General features: G+C 43.5%; 1 protein-coding gene and 1 long non-coding RNA gene across 4 annotated transcripts in view; both read left to right on the top strand.

Moving 5' to 3' along the window:
- The first annotated feature begins 4,379 nt into the window (after positions 1-4,379).
- Positions 4,380-9,799, top strand: LOC132521079 (uncharacterized). Of its 2 annotated transcripts, none has more exons than XR_009540720.1 (4): positions 4,380-4,423; positions 8,090-8,184; positions 8,289-8,407; positions 8,540-9,799. It is a non-coding gene; the product is annotated as an uncharacterized LOC132521079 (long non-coding RNA). The 2 variants fall into 2 exon arrangements; XR_009540719.1 differs by having other exon boundaries at positions 8,289-8,490; positions 8,577-9,799.
- A 2,652-nt stretch (positions 9,800-12,451) lies between these two features.
- The window catches only part of P3H2 (prolyl 3-hydroxylase 2), a 158,720-nt gene continuing 152,362 nt past the window's right edge, over positions 12,452-18,809 (top strand). The window contains exon 1 of one of the 2 annotated variants that reach the window (XM_060150269.1): positions 12,452-13,191. In XM_060150269.1, the coding sequence (XP_060006252.1) occupies positions 12,718-13,191 (474 nt within the window). In that variant the 5' untranslated portion in view covers positions 12,452-12,717. The remainder of the gene's footprint in view (positions 13,192-18,809) is intronic. The other variant, XM_060150270.1, reaches the window with a different exon arrangement.

Here is an 18,809-nt window from a genome sequence, read left to right as displayed (position 1 = left end):
CGACCAGGGCTTGAACCCGTGTCCCCTGCATTGGCAGGTGGATTCTTAACAACTGCGCCACCAGGGAAGTCCCAAGAAATATTTTCTCTTGTCTGGTATTCCCAGAGAAAATTGGTTGGATTTACCCAGTGGCTCTGTCTTTGTTTTCCCGAGTTTCTCCAGCTTGCCTTTCGGAAGTAAAATGATTTTTCAGAGTTCACCTCCGACCCTTCATTGAATTTCCATTGTGTTTGGATCCGTCTTCAGATTGTAGATCTGGTGGATTCAGATTCAGAACTGCTGACTACAGCATGCTTTTTTTTGTTTCCTTGGACATTTTGACCTGTAGCCTAGAAGTAAATAATATTCTCTTCCACAGAAATCTGAGCATATCACAAATGTAATGTAAAATAAAAGCAAAAGCAATTTATAAAGTCTCATGCAATTGAACAATATTGATGTTTTCAACTTTGAACATCGGTATTGAGAACTTGAGAAATTATGTATATGTTTTCTTTGTCCTTAGGAAGTTCTCCTCCCCAGATCCTGCCCGGACTTGTATGAGGGTACGTTGGTTGAAAGTTTGGCCTATCTGAAATGAGGGTTTTTCCAAGTTTCAAAACCACAGTACCTTTCTTTTCTAATGCATTATATGCAAATAAAATCCAAGAGCTCTGGCTGAAGTGGAAGCAGGGGTTCCAAAAGGTCTCAAGGACTCTAAGTACCTCTAAAGCATCTCACTGATTGCAGTCTAATGATAATTTAAGCAAATTAGCTAGGAAGAGTTCAAACCTCAATCTTGATAAATTCTTTCTCCCAGGAAAAAGCTTTGTCTACCAAAGTATTTTTTCATGCTAGCTTAGCCACGAAATCATTGTATGCTTGTGTGTTAACTTTCCAATCTAGGCCTGGAGGTCTTCAGCTGAATCTTAAAAGCACTAGATGATCTTAAAAGCTTTTCTCATCCCAGAACATCCTATGAGCTTAACTATTCAAGCTTGTCTCTGTTGAGACTGATGCTCATGATAACCTCTTCAACTTGCTCTCTGAATGGTAGGTCAGTGTGTGATTGTGGGGGGAAGGGAAGGTAGTGGGAAACTTGGACAAGCATGGCAGTAGGAGGCTGGTGATTTGGCCTACCACCATCAGAAAGCTAGTTACCAAACTTCATTCGCTGACTTAGTTCCAGACTCACTGTGGGATTGAGGATGAGGGAAATCCCCAGGTCTTGATCTGTTTCCTTTTCAGGACAATTTGAGAAGTTTTGATTTATACTCGTGGAAAAAGAACAGAGATTATGAATAAATACATAATTTGGCTTCATTGATCTGTTCTTAAAATGTTAGATGAGAGACCCTCTTAAGGGGAATGTCACCGCGGAAAAAAAATGAATAAATGAAAAAAATTTATCTCTGGCTTTTAACGTCCTTCAGGGTTGTCAGAAAGCCTTTGACAATTATGGCATAATCTTCCAAGAAAAGGGTTATAAGTTTTGCTGATTAAAATGAGGCAGTGAGGATAAGCTCCTATTTTCATCTGTTCTTTCCTGTTATCCTGCAATAATACAGAAGCAGATTCCTAGAGAATTTCCAATATGGAGTGATGGAATCTGAGATCTGGCAGTCTTTCAGATGCAGAGTGTAGAAGTCAGTCTTGTTTTCTTGAGGATATATCAGGAATGAAGTGGAGGAAAAAATAGAGGAATAGGACATTCAATAGTAACTCTTTCATTTATCCTAAATTTTGGGAATCATTTTGGTTAAGTTGATTTCTCAAAATGCAGCAACACCTTCAGAAAGTTAAGTATATTGCTTTAATAAAATTGTTTCCCTCCTGGCTAAAGTTTTCAGTGAGGGAAATTGAATGGGGTTTTGGAAAAAGAGGAGGAATGGATTGCTTTGGAGTATTCAGTCCCTGGATGTGGATGAGCGTGTGCTAAAAGCAGTCTTAGCGGCTGAGTGAGATTTTGCTTTTCCCTTGCTTTGCAATATAACCCAAAGGCTTTGTACAAGGAATGCCTAGGAGACCAGACCAGGCGGGGAGAGAGAATCTATCATTTTGCATGTGTAGAAGGGCTTTGAAAATGATCAAGTACTACAAAAATTAAGATGATGCCATTTATTAAAAGTAATATTATTATATATTAAATGATTATTCATGAATCAAAAGGAAAGCCTCTGACTCATTAGAAGTTTGGCTTCAGTCATTGCAATTTTTTGTTTTTTGTGCAGTACGCGGGCCTCTCACTGTCGTGGCCTCTCCCGTTGCGGAGCACAGGCTCCGGATGCGCAGGCTCAGTGGCCATGGCTCATGGTCCCAGCCGCTCCGCGGCATGTGGGATCTTCCCGGACCGGGGCACGAACCCGTGCCCCCTGAATTGGCAGGCGGACTCTCAACCACTGCACCACTAGGGAAGCCCCGATTGCAATATTTTTAATGATAGTAATTCTTTATCTTTTCAAAGTACATTTGATTCCCGGAAACATCTAAATGTCACTTGAAGTTGATTCTGGAAAATAAGTTAAGGAAGATCTTTTTTTGTAAAAATTCAGTTTTGATTATAAAATAATATGCAAAATTTCTCTACAAATCCTTCCCAAAGCATTGGTATCATAAATGGAATTAGTATATGGCATCCAGGGTGTCTACTTTGAAGGCAACCAACCATACAATTTATTCTATGTTTATTTTAACAAACAGACATATGGTTACATTTTGCATGGTAGAATCAAAGGTCTGGCAGTCTTTGAGATGCAGCAGTTCAAGTTAGCGTCCCATGTTTTTTTGTAGGTGTATTAGGACTGAAGTGGGAGAAAATGGAGATTTTATTTATTTAATTTACCTCATTGGAACTAAGAGGAAAAAGTTATCTAAAAAGTTTTTAAGCATATATATACATCATATGTATATGAATATATTCTACAGTACCTTAAAAGTTCTGATTAAAAATCTGAAAGTGGTTTGGAGATAAGTTAAATTGTAAATACAAATTGTCCCTTCTCCAAAAGTAAATTGACACAAGTCAGTATACTACTTACCTTCTGACCTCTTCCAAGGGTAAGGTGTGTCAGATTCAATGGAAGAGAGGAGTTAAGATATTGGTTTGGCCAATTATTTCTTAAGTTTTTTTCAGTTGAGCCACTTCATCGCTGCATTTGGGTCTTACCTTCTCCATTTATCAACTAGGATGGGAGAAAAGGGTAGCAGTACCTCTACGCATTATTTTCACTAAATCCTGCATTCCTCTCATGATTCTTTCCTGCCAGTAAAGGCAGAGAGAGAGAAGGAGAATACATACGCTGGATATGCTGAAGTTGGAGGTTCCCCAGGGAGTGCAGGCATATGGATCAACTCTTCAGTGCCTGGAATTGTTACTACGCCTTGGGTTTCCTCAAAACAATAACTCGTCTCCTGTTCTACTGGCTAAGGCTGGCTGATAGTTCAAGGCAAAACCAACAAGCTCTGAAGTAAGACGAGACTTTTAACGACCCCAGAGGGAGCTTTGAAATTTGCTTGGGAATCTAAGTTTAGCTTTATCCCAGAGATAAATGTAGGAAGAGGGGGAGTAATTCTTTGGAAAACCACTAAGAATGTGATAACATTACACTTTTAAAATGAAAGAATCAAAAATTACTTAAAGCTGGAATGGATCTCAGAAGTCCAGTTCCACAACTTCCTTTCCTGACTGGGGGTAAAGGAGGCCCAGGAAGGAATGTCTTGCCTAGGGTATCACGACGGAGCCAGAACAAGATCCAGGGCATTCTGATTTCCTGTCCGGGGTTATATTATGTGCCTGGCTCTTTTGAAATACATTTATTTCATTCACTCATTCAAATACTATTTTCTAGAACACAGACAGTGTTAAGATGTAGTAAATCTCTTTCTTCCCAAAAGGCTAAGAGGATGATGTTCATTAAGTTTTTGTTTTGTTTTTCTTTTGTTTTGTTTTTTTTGCTTTACGCGGGCCTCTCACTGTTGTGGCCTCTCCCGTTGCAGAGCACAGGCTCCGGACGCTCAGGCTCAGCGGCCATGGCTCACGGGCCCAGCCACTCCGCGGCATGTGGGATCTTCCCGGACCGGGGCACGAACCCGCGTCCCCTGCATCGGCAGGCGGACTGTCAACCACTGCGTCACCAGGGAAGCCCTTATTAGGTTTTTTAAAAATAAGTTTCCATTTGGGTAATCTGCACATGGTCAGGTCCTGCTAATGAAAGGTAATTTGGGAGAGAACCAGCAGGAGTGGGCTGGTGTATGAGGCAGCATGGTTAAAGAAACCACAGGCAGGCACCCAGCCAGGCTGGGGAGGAGGAACAGGTGGTCAGGTAATCAGGAAGCTGGAGTCTATTTTCAGGGGAGCCAAAATGAGTAGTGAAGTCAGAACCTAAAATAGTCAATTACAATGCATGACAAGGTTTCCAGCAGAGCCACATTGGTGCATTTTATGGTGAGTTCTGCCAATGTTTTTGTTCGAATGAATTCTTTAAAATCAATGTGGTAAGCAAAATAATCTATTTTAAAAACATGGAGTTTGGTATTTTAGCTTTGATAATTTTATTTTGATCACAAAATTTTATTGAACAGTTTGAAAACTTCTGCAGAGGATACTTTTCTTTATTCAAAAGGAAAACAAAATTGTTTCTCTTTCCTCTCAAGTTTCCCATATATATATATATGGTAAATGTTGCCTCTTTACTTAATTTCCTTTTATTCTATGGTTGGTAGCAAATCATATAGGTTGTTAATCTTTGTGTCTACAAATCAAATTTTCGTAAAAGATGGGGCAATTATGTTTTATATATATTTAAAATTATGTATCATTTTATTACTTCGAAAGCAATTTATCCTAGTTTTACCACAGACAAAGCTATTAATGAGATGTTGAAATTTCTGGGGCTGGCGGAGAAGGACTATACATCTCCTTGAGACTTGGAGAGAGCTCATCCTCCAGCAGTTTGGGAGGGCTGCTAATACCTATCAGACCCTCGAGAACAGAACCGGGGAGAAGGCTCAGCAGTCCTGGTAGAGGCACATCTAAATGCTCTCCAGAGAAGCAGGGACGCCAGCACGCAGAGTACCATAGGCTGGACCATTCATGATGTGGACATTGTTGGAAATGGTCCAAAAAGAAGGAAATGGTGATAACAGTGGGCAAAGCAGACAGTGTGAGAGAGGCAGGCACACAGCTTTAGAATTCAGGGTGTCTTAGTAGCTGAGGGTTTATTGCCCAAATATTTGGCTCTTTTTTATTTCCCTGTGATCCCACCAGAAGCTGAATCTGGTGGCTACCAGAAGGCTGGAGAAATTGTCTAGAACAAAGCCTCTGTCAGAAGGTACTAAAAGAAATTCCTGTCTAGAGACCCTAACAGGAGAAGGAAGAGAGCTTCAGGAAAGTGGGCTCTGGACTCACTCAAGTCGTGACTCCCTAACTTATTTGGTCTGTGAACTTTTAACTTTTTCTACCCAAATTTCTTTATTTGTAAAGTTTGTATAACCACATATCCATAACTTCTCCCCAACTCCCAACTCCAAGGATCAAATAAAATCACAAAATATTTCCAGCTCAGAATCCTCAATTAGCATTAGCTGAACCTGAACAAAGATAAAAGTTTAATGCTACCAGGGAATTTAATGGAAATTCTTTACCAAACAAATGATACCTTTATATTCCTTCCTGTGCTTTTTACATTTAGCTCTCCATCTAGGTCCCCAACAAAATGTGGAAACTGCAACAGTCTGTTTTTGCTGGAAATTGATATGTTTCATTTTGAAGTGGTCTCCTGCATCCTTTCACTATGAAGCTGAGGCCGGAGAGATAAGAATACCTACAGTTCTGCTGTAGCCAGGAAAGGCCCCAGTGTCTGCTTGGGAACCAGTCACAAGCAGGGTAAAACAGATACAGAGGGAAGGTCTGACAACAGAATGGAAACACTTTAGTAGGCCAGGCTTAGAAATACAGAATCAGTAAGCAACAGGATGAAATTCAGCCAGGTGTCCAATAGCAAAGCAGTCCACATCAGGGGTGACTTAAGAGACAGAAGGCGGGTACCACGGCAGACCTAAGGATACTGTCAACAAGAACTAGGCACAGGTCCAGGCAGCTTACTGGCGTTGGTGATGTCCGAAAGCTGGGAATAGGGGACTGGTGTGAAAATAGCCTCAGTTAGAACAAGCAGGGCCCCATTTCAGAAGAAACGGGGTGATAATTATTCTATTTAGATAAGTAGAGTGTTGGAGGGGAGCCCCTATTCTCCTTATTTGTCATGATGAGAAAACTTCTAGATTAATATTTCAGAAGTTGACCAGCTTGGCCTGAGCATAGGCAGGTAGTTTGATTTCAGGGTGTGGGTGGCAGAAGGAACAGAAAGGTCATTTACTGCATATTAAAACCCATATTCTTCAAACCTGCTTTTCAGCAACAAAGTGATATTTGGGTATTTATTGCTTCCATTTCTGAGTCTTTTCAAATGGTTTCAAAATTGAAGTTGGAAAAAGAGAAGTGATTATCAACCCAAGTATCTTCAAACAGGAGAAGACATGGGTTTCAGTTTCTAAATCAGATTTCAAGGGCAGGGCAGGCCAGTTGAGGAACAGTGAAGCTGTCTTTCCCATGGGAGAAAGCCTCCTCCAACTACTACAGGAGGGCTGAACGTGAAATGTGGGGTTTCACATGAAGAATTCAAGGATGGAGATGGGAGGGTGGGTCTCAAAGATAGGAAAGGCATGAGGGTAACCTCAGAATGATGTATCACTCATGCATACAGTCTCATCTCTCCCAGAATTTCTGATGGGTAAGGTTTTTCTTTGCATCCACAAACAGTGACCTGACATCTCTAATGTAGGAATGAATTAAACCTATTTACTCTCGTGGTCATGACTGTTTCTACAGGCATTAGATCACCTATCAAGTTGAGTTCACAGTCATATTCAGCCTCTGTCCAATACATATGATTTTACACACAGATACACACACCTTGTCCACATTTATTCTGCAGAAAAATTTTATGAGCCTGTGACTCTAGCTCAGTGGTCCCCAACCTTTTTGGCACCAGGGACCGTTTTTGTGGAAGACAACTTTTCCACAGACCTGGGGGGGTGGGGGGATGGTTTGGGGATGATTCAAGCACATTACACTTATTGTGCACTTTATTTCTATTATTATTACATTGTAATATATAATAAAATAATTATACAACTCACCATAATGCAGAATCAGTGGAAGCCCTGAGCTTATTTTCACTTGCCACTCACTGGTAGGGTTTTTTTTTTTTTTTTTTTTGCGGTACGCGGGCCTCTCACTGCTGTGGCCTCTCCCGCCGCGGAGCACAGGCTCTGGACGCGCAGGCTCAGCGGCCATGGCTCACGGGCCCATCCGCTCTGCGGCATGTGCGATCTTCCCGGACCGGTGCATGAACCCGTGTCCCCTGCATCGGCAGGCGGACTCTCAACCACTGCGCCACCAGGGAAGCTCACTGATAGGGTTTTGATATGAGTCTGCAAGCAATTGATTTATTATGGTCTCTGTGCAGTCAAACCTCTCTGCTAATGATAATCTGTATTTGCAGCCACTCCCCAGTGCTAGCATCACTGCTTCAGCTCCACCTCAGGTCATCAGACATTAGATTCTCATAAGGAGTGCGCAACCTACGTCCCTCGCATGTGCAGTTCATACTGGGTTCACGCTCCTATGAGAATCTAATGCGGTGGCTGATCTGACAGGAGACAGAGCTCAGGCAGTGATGGGGAGAGGCTGTAAATACAGAAAAAGTTTCACTCACTTGCCTACCGCTCACCTCCTGCTGTGCGGCCTGGTTCCTAACAGGCCACAAACCAGTACCAGTCCTTGGCCTGGGAGTTGGGGACCCCTGTTCTAGCTGAATGAGGAACATAAAACAAAGTTGGTAACTAAAGAAAAAATGTGGTCTGTACAAGTTTAACACAAGCAGAATTTTGACAGGGGCTATGAAGATATTTAAGGCCTAGAAAGAGGCAGTGGAGTGCAGTGGGAGAAACACTAAATAGGCTTCAGTCCTGGCCCTGTAACGTGCAAACTAACCTTCGGTAAGTCATCCCTCATTTATAAACCTCAGCTTTCTCACTGGTAAAATTACAGTACGCATACCTTACTCAGAGAGACCCTTCCTTGCAAGTCAAATGACTACATGTTTGTGAGAAGAACTGGCATGATACCAAGTCCACTGGATAAGGGTAGGCCCACTGGATTCTCCGAATTTCAATCTAAATTGTGTTTTTAATTTAAATTATTTGGGGAATAATTATCATTCTTTATTTCACTTTTTTTTCTTGTTCAGCTAGAATGTGAGTCTCCTGAGGAATGAAGTTGGAATGCCTCCATGAGAAGAGTGTGGGGACAGAGTGTTTGCAAATGTTTTATTTGATTTGGAATTTTAGAGCTCAATCAGGAATTAAGGTAAGCACAGGGACAGAGCTATTAAGGCAGCTGGAAAGGGACAGACAGTCCTGGAATGTGGCAGCTCCTGTTTGATTTTAAATGTAAGTTAAATATTAATTTTTCTAAAAAAAATATCCCTCTTCCTTCCAGGGAGGCCCTTTTCTCTCTCTCTCTCTTATGTTGACAGATTGTTGGTGGCTTGCCCTTCACACTAACTTATTTGGAGGAAAAAAGTCTTCAGGTGATCTTATTTGAATAAGAAAAAAAGTTCCAAACAGCTCCCTTGCCGCCACATCAACAGCAGCTGAACAGCCTGGGTTGCTGCATAGTGAGAATTATTCCTTTCATTTCAAGGGAATCAAAGATGTTTGGAGTAAGCAAGAGCCCTGGTTACACATGATCAAAATAAACGAGCGTTAGATTTGCTTATGGAAAGTGTCAGTTGAGTCTACTGCTAAAGCCTGAGTACACTTTTTATTGTTCCCTAAAGATTTTGCAGGAAAGAGAGAAGTCACCTATGGAAAAAAACAAAAACAAAAAACTAAGTTGATTTGGGGAAAAACAAGAAGCATTTGAAGATCTTCCCTTTTCTGAATTCATTCCTGCTGGAGGTTCCCTAAAGCAAGGGGTGCAATGATGATGCTGTTGATTGTACACAGAAGTCAAAAGGAAATTCAAGCTTCTGTCAAGATTCATTCCAAAGATAATAAAAAAAGGAAATGATGGAATCCCTTTTAGAGCTTTTGGATGGATTCACTGGTGCTTTGGCTGTTCTCTGAATTTGTAAGGAATGGAGAGCAAAAGCGAAATTGCAGGCTCCCAGTTCATACCCACCTTAGCAGCAATTTCAACATCTTATGCTTCCAATGGCTCCTTTTCTCAAATCATCCTTTGTTTCTTTCTTACTTTCATGCATTTTTGTTTTCTTTCTCTTTTAAAAAAATTTTGCAACGCTACTATCATCCAGTGCTCCATGACATTCAGCATACATGTTTTATATTTTGGTGTATAAAATTAAGCACACTACTCCTGCCACTGCCTATCTATGTGACCTGTGGGCCTAAGTTTCCTCATTTGTAAAATAAGGGAATTGAGTAAGACTTGCAGTGCTCAAACTATGTTCTATCCCAGGGTTCCTCAATTTGTACACTGTTGATAATTTAAGCTGGATAATTCTTTGTAGTGGGAGGCTATCCTGTTCATCAAGGGATGGTTAGCAACACCCCTGGCCTCTACCCATTAGATGCCTGCAGTACGACTATACTCTCTCCCCTGGTTGTGAAAACCAACAATTGCCAAATGACTCCTGGGCTGAAAAAGTCACTAATTAAAGCAATGGTTCTCAAACTTTGGTGGGTGTCAAAATCCCTGGGGAACTTGGTAAAAACATAAAGGCCCAGACTGGATTCAATTACAAAGCCAGGGCCTCTGGGCTTTTTTGTTTGTTTGTTTTTTAATTAGCTTTTAAATACACAACGAAGTTTGAGTACCACTGTTCATGAGGAATTGTGTTGATGAAACGGTTCTCAAAATATGATTCTTGCACCAAAAGCCTCAGCATCACTGAGGAATTTGTTAGAAATGCACATTTTTGGGCTCCACCCCAGGCTTGGTGAATCATAATCTCTGAGATGGGACCCAGTTGTCTAAGAAACGGCCCAGGTAAAGAAGAAGTGCATTCTTAGTAAACCCAGAAAGACATTCAGAAATGCGAGCGAGGACTTTCTCAACACAGCATCGATACCATTAGGTAGAGCATTGGCTGGAATCAATTGCTCCACCCTGTGTGGCTTCTATCACCATATGGTCATGAATTCTGTTCTGGCTCAGCCTTAAAAGGCAGATCAGATTTTCCTTCTTGGGGAGGGGAGATCTGAGGGATGGTACATCTCAGACTCCTGAATCCTCTGTGCACCTGGGCCCTGACTCATAGACTTACTCTTTGGGCTATGGCATTGACTCTAGACCAGTGGCTCTCAATCTTGGCTTCCTATTAGAATCACTTAGGGAACATTTAAAAATCTCAATGCTCAGGCCAAACCCCAGACCAATTAAATCAGAATCTCTCAGAGTGAGAACCAGATATCAGTATTTTTGCCTTCTCAAATGATTCCAAACTTCAAGCACATTTGAGATGCCAATTGAACACTTTCTATAAAGTCAGATAGGGTTTGTACAGAGGGAGAAAAGGTAATGGGACATGCAGAAGGTTTGAAAGCAAATGCCAGTTTGGTAATCAGCATAAAGTTTGGTATGGCTGCAACCCGTAAGCTTTTGATTCTGTGCCAGTGCCAATTCGTCCCCTTAGTTTTCTTAGATCCTTCAACCAGAAGCCATCTTTGCAGGCTCCGCATTTCTATAGCACTTTGAACCTAATCTAACATCTGCCATTTCTATTATATGGTAGATGTTAGACTAGCCCTTGTATTATAGCCCTTTCCCCCACAATACCTACTTTGAGAGTAGGTATCCAAAGATATAAATTTAATTGACATATATGAAATGATGTGGAAATGTCATGGAATGTAGAGGTAATCCACAGCAAAGCATCCTGGCACTTTGCCCTCAGTCTCACAGCAGGACTTCCTAGCCAATATGCTTCAAAATCTTCCACAGGGGGATTAATAACTCCAGACTCCAAAGTCTTTATCTGACAAGAGAGACAAATCCTTAGAGCAAAAGTCTGGGCGGATGACCTAAGCGCACATTCTGGAATACTGAACATCCAAAGTATTGAGGACATAGCTCCAAGGTGGAGCTTTTCCATCAGTGGAATAAGCCAAGTAAGTGAGGTTTGGTGGAGAAAAGTAATAAGAGCATGATTCTTTGGGGTCCCTTGGAGTTCCAGAGCCAAGGCTGTTTATGGCCAGAGTGGTCAAACCCAACAAAATGCGTGAAGGAATGAGCACGAAACTCTGGCATCCTCCTGGGCCTAGTGGTGATTCCACAGAAAAACCTTCTTGGGGAATTCATATCAGCTGCACGATAAGTGTTCTTTCCTGTTGCCTTTCCCTCTTGCTCACCATCGCAGTGGCCAGGGAGACCTGGGTGAGATTGCTACAAGCACTAGGAGACCACAGGAATGTTTCCAGGAGGCAGGCTGGAGTCAAGGATCCAGTGCATAAGCTCTCAGGAATCCTTGTGAGAGTGTGAAGCCAAGGAACAGGAAAGAAGGGAACACCTTGGCTCAGAAGGTATTTAAGCGGGAGGAGAAACAGAGGAACAGGAAAGCCTCCAGCTAGTCCTTTGGAGCCTGGCACCCACTTCTGTCAGCTTTCCCATTCCTAGACTGACGCTCATTGCTTAAGTCCTGGGAGTACTGGATTTATTAAATTGCCTCTTTGTTCAGCTCTTGCAAAAAAAAACTTAGAGCTGAAAACCGTTTGACGTGTTGGGATATTTGTCTGCCATAGTAGATGAGGAACCTAAGGCTCAGTTGTGCAAGTTTACAGCGTTGGTAAACTGACCGAGGCAGAATGTAAGTACAGCCATTCCAACAATTCTCTGGGTCCTGTAACGATCTCCCCTGCACAGAAAGGTGGGCTATTCACTGTTCCCGTGTCCCTACTCCCTGCCCCAATGCACAGACACACACCCATACAAAGTGGGATGAGAAACAAGGGTGGGACCTTCTCTAAGAGAAGGAGCAGTAAGCAAGCTTTGATTCGAAAGGCCCAGGGTTGAGTCCTTCCTTCGCTTTTTCACAGTTCTATAAACGTGGACTAATCACTTTTCTCCTCAGGCCTCCCAACGGAGCCAACGGGCCCTCTAGGGCTTTCCTCACAGCCGGAGAGGGAGCTTCCATGTGAAGGTGAAGGACGCTGCAAACTGCGAGGTCACGGACAAATTTCAGAAAATGATGAAAGCCCTATCCTCGCTAAACCGGCTTTTCTTCCTCTCTAAAAAGGGAGTAATCATGTCCATTCTGCAACCTCGAATGGACCCCACGCGTCAGGCTCTGGCCCCCCCGGGCTGGCCGCCAGCGGGGCTGGCTCTCTGGCTGGCACTGGGGTGTGAGGGCCCTGGCCTCCTGGCGGCTGCAGCCGGGAGCCTGCAGGGCGCGCGCTGAGCGCCGGCGGCGAGCGGCGAGCAGAGGTTCGGGCAGCAGGAGGAGCGTGTGAGCTGTGGGCGTCCCTTTAAGAGCGGCCGTCCGAGCCGGCCTCCGCCTCTCAGTCCGCCGAGCGCCGCCGGTCACCTGAGGCTCTCGGGTCAACCGGCAGGCGGCGGGGCCGGCGATCTCGCCCGCGGAGCCGAGAGACGGGGCCTGGACGCCAAGTGCCCAGAGCCGACTGCGAGCGTGGCCGGCCGGCGCCCGTCCGCGGCGGAGGATGCGGGAGCGTATCTGGGCGCAGCTGCCTATGCTGCTGCCCTGGCTACTGCTGCCGCCGCCGCTGTGGGGCGGCCCCCCGGACGGCCGGTGCTCGGAGCGCGAGCCCGAGCCCGGGCCTTTGCAGCCCTTCGACCTGCTCTACGCCAGCGGCGTGGCCGCCTACTACAGCGGGGACTACGAGGTGGCCGTGCGCGACCTAGAAGCGGCGCTGCGCAGCCACCGGCGCCTGCGGGAGATCCGCGCCCGCTGCGCCCGCCACTGCGCCGCGCGCTGCCCGCTCGTGCCTCCCGGCGTTGGCCCAGGGGCCGAGCTGCCCTTCTTCCGCGCCCTGCTTGAGCGGGCGCACTGCTACCGCAGTTGCCAGAGCCAGCGCCTCGGGGGCCCCGCGTCCCGCCACCGCGCCAGCGAGGATGTGCGCAGCGACTTCCAGCGCCGAGTGCCCTACAACTACCTGCAGCGGGCCTACATCAAGGTACCCAGAGCGCACACCTCACGCCCCTCGCTGCCCTGGGATGCGCTCCAGCCCTCCCCGCGGCTCCTGTCTCTTGGCCGGCGCGCTGCTCCTTAGCGAGTCTGACTGGGTCTCCTTTAACGGTTCTGTCTCATGTGTGGATCTACATAGCTGGTGGCCCGAGCTCTGTAACCAACACTCGATGAATTTGGGCAAGCCATTAGCTCTTTCGGCATCCACTTCTCTCTCAAAAAGAGGACTGTACTGATAAGACGTTTAAAGTACCCATTCAGCACTAATGTCTGAACGTTGGTAGAGCCGGGTCTAGTATAAGGTCTCCTCTCGCTTCATTCCCTGGTCTTCACCCAGTTTCTCTTCCATCTCCGCTCCCTCATCCCTCCTACAAGCTAGTCTGCACCTTTTCTTTGAAGTTTAAAAGAGAGCGGTCTCAAAACAGCAGAGTTAAAAGTAGACTTGCTCCGAAACCCATCCCTCTGTCTTTTCCCCTGCACTTAGCACAAAAAGGGAAGATCAAAGGTTAAAGAGGAGGTATGCATGGAAGAGGTGAATCTGTGTGAGGCAGTCTCACTAAAAGTACCCAAAGTGCTGACTCTTTCTCCTTTGATAGAAGGCTTCCAGTTTCTGGAGGTGAGCATCGGACTGAGTTATTCACCACCAGATGCTCCCTCTTTCTGGTTTTACTTTTGTGTATTCAACTTGCCTGAAGTTAGTGCCAGGAGGCAGACAGTGTATATTGACATCTTCCCTACATTCACAGTTTTAAAGATCTAAGTGAATGCTTCACTTAGATGATGGCAGAGAGAATTTAGCCCGTGTTCCTTAATCTCCCACTCTCACTCATCCATGTTGCTCTGAACTTACACTTTCTCCCCCTTCTGCCTTTCTATGTCAGTATATCAATGTCTGTTCTCCAGCTGTTGGAGAAGTGGCAGCTTTGGGGGTTGGTTGGTTGGTCATGCCAGCCAATGGACCAGGCTGCATTTCTGGAGTGGTGAAAATACACACCAGGTGCTGATATTCTAATGTCTTTTGCAGCTCATCCCACAAGGTCTCTGAGCTCACAGTTGGTAGGGCTCTCTGCAGATTTGCAGTTTTGGGTAGAGTTCAGGAAATCACAACTGTAACTAACTCTTTAACTCCCAGTGCTCTGGCTAAGTTGCTAGATTTAGTATCTTGGGCAAGAAATAAGGAGAAAGCCTGAATCCTTTCCAGGATTTGTCTTCTATTTGCTTGTGCCTCCTGAAGCATTTGCTGAGGCATGTATTAAGTATAAATCTGCTTTCTTTTAAATGAGTGGCACAGTTTTTGGTGGTCTTTAGAGAAATCAGTCAGTAGCAGGCAGAGAGGGGCTTGTGAGTACCCGACAGCTGAAGATATATATACTAAGCTAGTTCCCAGAGCAGAATGTGGGTGGTCGGGTTGGTCCCCCTGTAATACTGTCTTCCCAGGAGTCTCAGATGTGAGGTTGGTAGTCCTGTTGATTGTTCTGTCACACATCTCGGGCACATTTTCCTTTCTCAGGTCTGGAAAAGGAATGCATATTTATTTTCACTCCTATAAAAATAAATAACCACGAGGTAACTCTCAAAATGTGAGTGTCTTTGGTTCTGTCATTACACTTGCTTCACTGCTAATGTTAACATTGATCATTCTCCTGCTCCCATCTCCTGGTTGGAGGTCAAAGAAGATGAAGCCATAGGTTTAACATGCCTCAGTTTTTTTCAGTGAATTGATTATAGGAGAGAGTCACTCACAGGTAGCTCTGTGGGTGAACTACTGTCTGTGGTCTGATGAACCAATGAAGTTTAAGAAGTCCTTTCAAAATTATGTGAGTTCATGTGCCAATTTCTGTTTTACTGGCAATGTTTCTGAGAGCAGAACACATCTTGCATCTGCTTCCTGTTCACCTCCGCTCCGATAGGTACAATTTCTACATAATTGATCATCTCTTAAGGAGGAAATCTTCTTACCCCTTTGGAAATTCATTTTTGATGGGTTGGAGTTTACAGAAGCATTTTTATGAACATCGAATAAGGTGTTCCCTCCCCGCAAGAACGCCACAATTTTAGCCTTTGCTTGGCTTCTTGGGAATTTCACTCATAAATACACACACACACACACACACACACACAATCTTCTGAGAGCAAAACAAAACTCTCAAAATAACAGTATCTTTGGGCTCTGACAGGTTTGAATCCTAAAGTGTCCATTCCCTGAAGATAGAGGGGTTCCCTGCATATACCTGCATATGATCATGGTACCTTGTGTTGCTTACTTACTTTGGACATCAGTGATCCAGTCTGTATTTGAAAAGAATAATCCTGGGCCAGATTGAATTCAGTGAGGACTTTGTAGCCAAGATTTGAGAATTGTGAATCCTGTAATATGGTCAGAACTAGCAGACTTCCTAGAGATAAAGAAACACATTTATTCTCAGCTAGGGGTTTGCAAACTGTAGAAGCTCTTGGGAGATGCTGTTCCTCCCCCAAATCCCAGTTAGTGAGCTACTGATGGAAGCGGATTCTTTATGTTAGAGTGTTGGAAGGGAAAGATTGAGAATTGTGAAATCTAAGGCCTGTTGAGATCAATTTCTCATTTCACAGATGAGGAAAGGGAAATCCAGACAAGGGAAGGGGCTCACCCAGTGTCACATATGATTTGATTTGATGAATTGAGCACAGGACTGGGAGTCCGGGGTCTGGGCTCTGCCAATAATTGGTCGTGCCTGTGCACATCCACTGTCCCGTGGAGTCACCTCAGGTCCCAGGGAATGCTGTGTCCCCAGGGCTGTCCTTTTGCCAGATTTGGACAGCTCCAGGAATGAGTCAGTCCTTGTCCTGTGGGGTAACAGACACTCACTGCATTTATCTTAAGGGCTATTCTGTAGAATCTTCCTTAAGCCCTGGCATGCTGGGAAATCCTCTGGACAGCTACGAGGTGGTAGTTCCACTTAGATCCTATCCACACTTTTTTGTTTAAAGGCAGGGTGAGACTCTTCAAACTTTCAAATTTTATTATTTCAGATTGTAAGATATAACTCATGATTCACAGCCTAAAACCTAAGATAAAGCTTTTATCAGAGCAGTCTCTCCTCGGAAACCTTCGCTGGTTTCCCCTTGCTTCTGTATAGAGCCCACAGTGTTGAATACAGCACCCCTCAGCCTGGCTGCCCCTTAACTTTACAGGCCCAGTCTCCTCCCACTCTGCCATCCTTCAGCTAGAGGGAACAATGGATGCTTAATCTTATGTGTCTGACACTTCTGCACATCTGGGTTTATTTATTCTTCTTTGGGAGACATGTAGGCTCTGGCATGGGGTCGATCTGGGATTGAACTTTAGCTCTTCAATCTCTAGCTCTGTGACTGCGAGCAAATCACATAAACTTTCTAAGCTTTAGTTTCCCCATCTGCAAAATGGGGAGATAATGGGACCTACCTGATTGGTTTAGGTTTAAGAGAGGATTTATATAAAGCACCGGGGACAGGGCCCATTTCTGTTTCCAGAAACACTGGAGATGTATGTCTTATTATTATTAGTTATAACAGTAGATTTTCCCACCTTCTTCTCTATGTGTTCAAATGGTAAGTGTACTAGCACAAATATACCTATTTCTGTGAGATCCTCTTTCACTCTCTCTGCAGCTCCCAACAATCCATCATTTCTCGCTCCTCTGAATGTCCACAGTAAAGAATATGTTCCTCTCATATCATGTTTCACTTTTAACCTTGTTTTGGAGAAATTCATATATTTGTTCATCACTTAATGTGAGCTCCTTGAGATCAAGAACGGTCACAGGCATTTTTGCACCTCCTAAAGTAGGAGTTTCCAGATCTGGAAGATCAGCAGATGGATGATTAGTATGAATCCCCTGGGCATTAAAAATGTGATTTCAAATTGGAGATTTAGGTTCAGTAGGTCTGAGTTGGGTCTCAGCATTTATATTCCCCTCAAATACCTAAAACAGGGGGCAGTAGCAGTAAATGCTCAGTGTATGTTTGTTGAATGAATGATAGTTTGGTTGCTCGTGTATGAAATATTGTTGAAAAAGATTTCTGTGTGGCGGCAGGAGGTTTTCTCAAATTAGTTATTTGGTTTCCTGACTGGTCAGTTGGGGGAGAAAGTTATAGAAGGACTGTAGATTGCTTGACTTTTCACTCTCTTCTACTTGCAAGTTCCGGCTAATGTTGCAAACCTCCTTTCCCTCCCCCTCCATTTTTTTTTCTAATTTAATCCTTATTTCCTAAAACTATGCTTCGGAAAATTCTTGACACGCTGTGCCTGTTTTATGTACATTTGTGGAATTTAAACAAACGTAAGTGAGATTCTTTTCTTTTTTTTTATCTGTGTACTTTATAATCAGGAATACTTTGACAGTATCTGTTTTTCTTTCAGTGTTCCCAACCATTTAGTTAAAGAAAAAAAATTTAAAAAAAAAAGACAACCAGTGCTGCTTATTTATGTTTTTTACTTAAAACAAGCTTGCGCCTCCATGTTTTGTTTCTGAGTTGGTGCTTTGTGCTCTGTGACCTTTGTTTTTCTTCTTAAGATTGGTGGGGGGGGGCGGGGGAGGAAATGCAATTAAGTTAGGCGATTCTATCTCCTTCCTAGAGTCAGCTCCCCAAACTTCCTTTTTCTTGACCATAATTTATTTTATTAGTGGTTTCTAGAAAAGAGAAAAAGTAAGTTCAAGGATTTTCCTCGCTCTTATTCTGCTTTATCAACTTCTTTCTCTTTCTAGATGAAGGCCTTTAAAAAAGTTTGAAACATAGGCCACATGACATGATACATATTCTATTAGTTCAGAATAAAAACATTTCCCAAATCCCATATTTAAATCTCTTTTTACCTATATGTAGACTATGTACATTTTGTCCCCAAATTATTTCAAATAGGAAGTGGATTTTATGTCTTCATGAAATAGTTGTTTTGAAGTTTCCTAGCGGTTATTTCTTCAAGGGATGAGACTTTTTTTTTCTTCTTACATTTGGAATTTTTCTTTTTTTTTTTCTTTTTTTGAGCTTGAATCATCAAAATCCACTAGTCATCATCTTTCTGTCCCATGCCTTAGGAAGGAAACCTGGGAGCTTCTTTGTGTAGCCAGCATTTAGTTCCTGTGTGCTAAGGAGATAGAATTTCTATTGTTTCCTTCCAGGAGGCTGACCATTTGAAAGCCCAGTCAGCTCTTTTATCAGTCATGCATTGTGATTACAAACAGTCAGTGCTACAGCAGCTTAAAATTCAATTAGATGAGGGAAGCACTTGCTTACAGGTTTTCTCCTATCTCAGTCTGGCGAAACAGGTATTCCTTTACAAGTTTTAATAAAAGAAAGTAATAAACTGCTTGTCTCCACAGATCCCATCTCTGAGAACCAAGTGTATTCTGTCACGAATATCATTTGCTCAGTGATAAACTCCAAAGGGATAGGTGTGTGGTATTCTTTTGGGAATGTTTGATAAAATGTCAGTTTGCTTCGTGGATGGAGTTTGAAAATTCTGAAAAGTGCATGGGTTCACGTAAAATGAAAACTGATTGGATTTGGTGTAATAATGGTTCTTTTGTATTACTAAGGAATTGAGTAAACTTGGGTGTCTTAGAATCCCAGATCTTAGAGAGCTGG

This window comes from Lagenorhynchus albirostris, chromosome 5 (assembly GCF_949774975.1).
Source record: "Lagenorhynchus albirostris chromosome 5, mLagAlb1.1, whole genome shotgun sequence".
NCBI classification, from domain to species: Eukaryota; Metazoa; Chordata; class Mammalia; order Artiodactyla; family Delphinidae; genus Lagenorhynchus; species Lagenorhynchus albirostris.
Note: the sequence above shows the minus strand (reverse complement) of the source record. Positions and strands in the feature narration are given on the sequence as shown.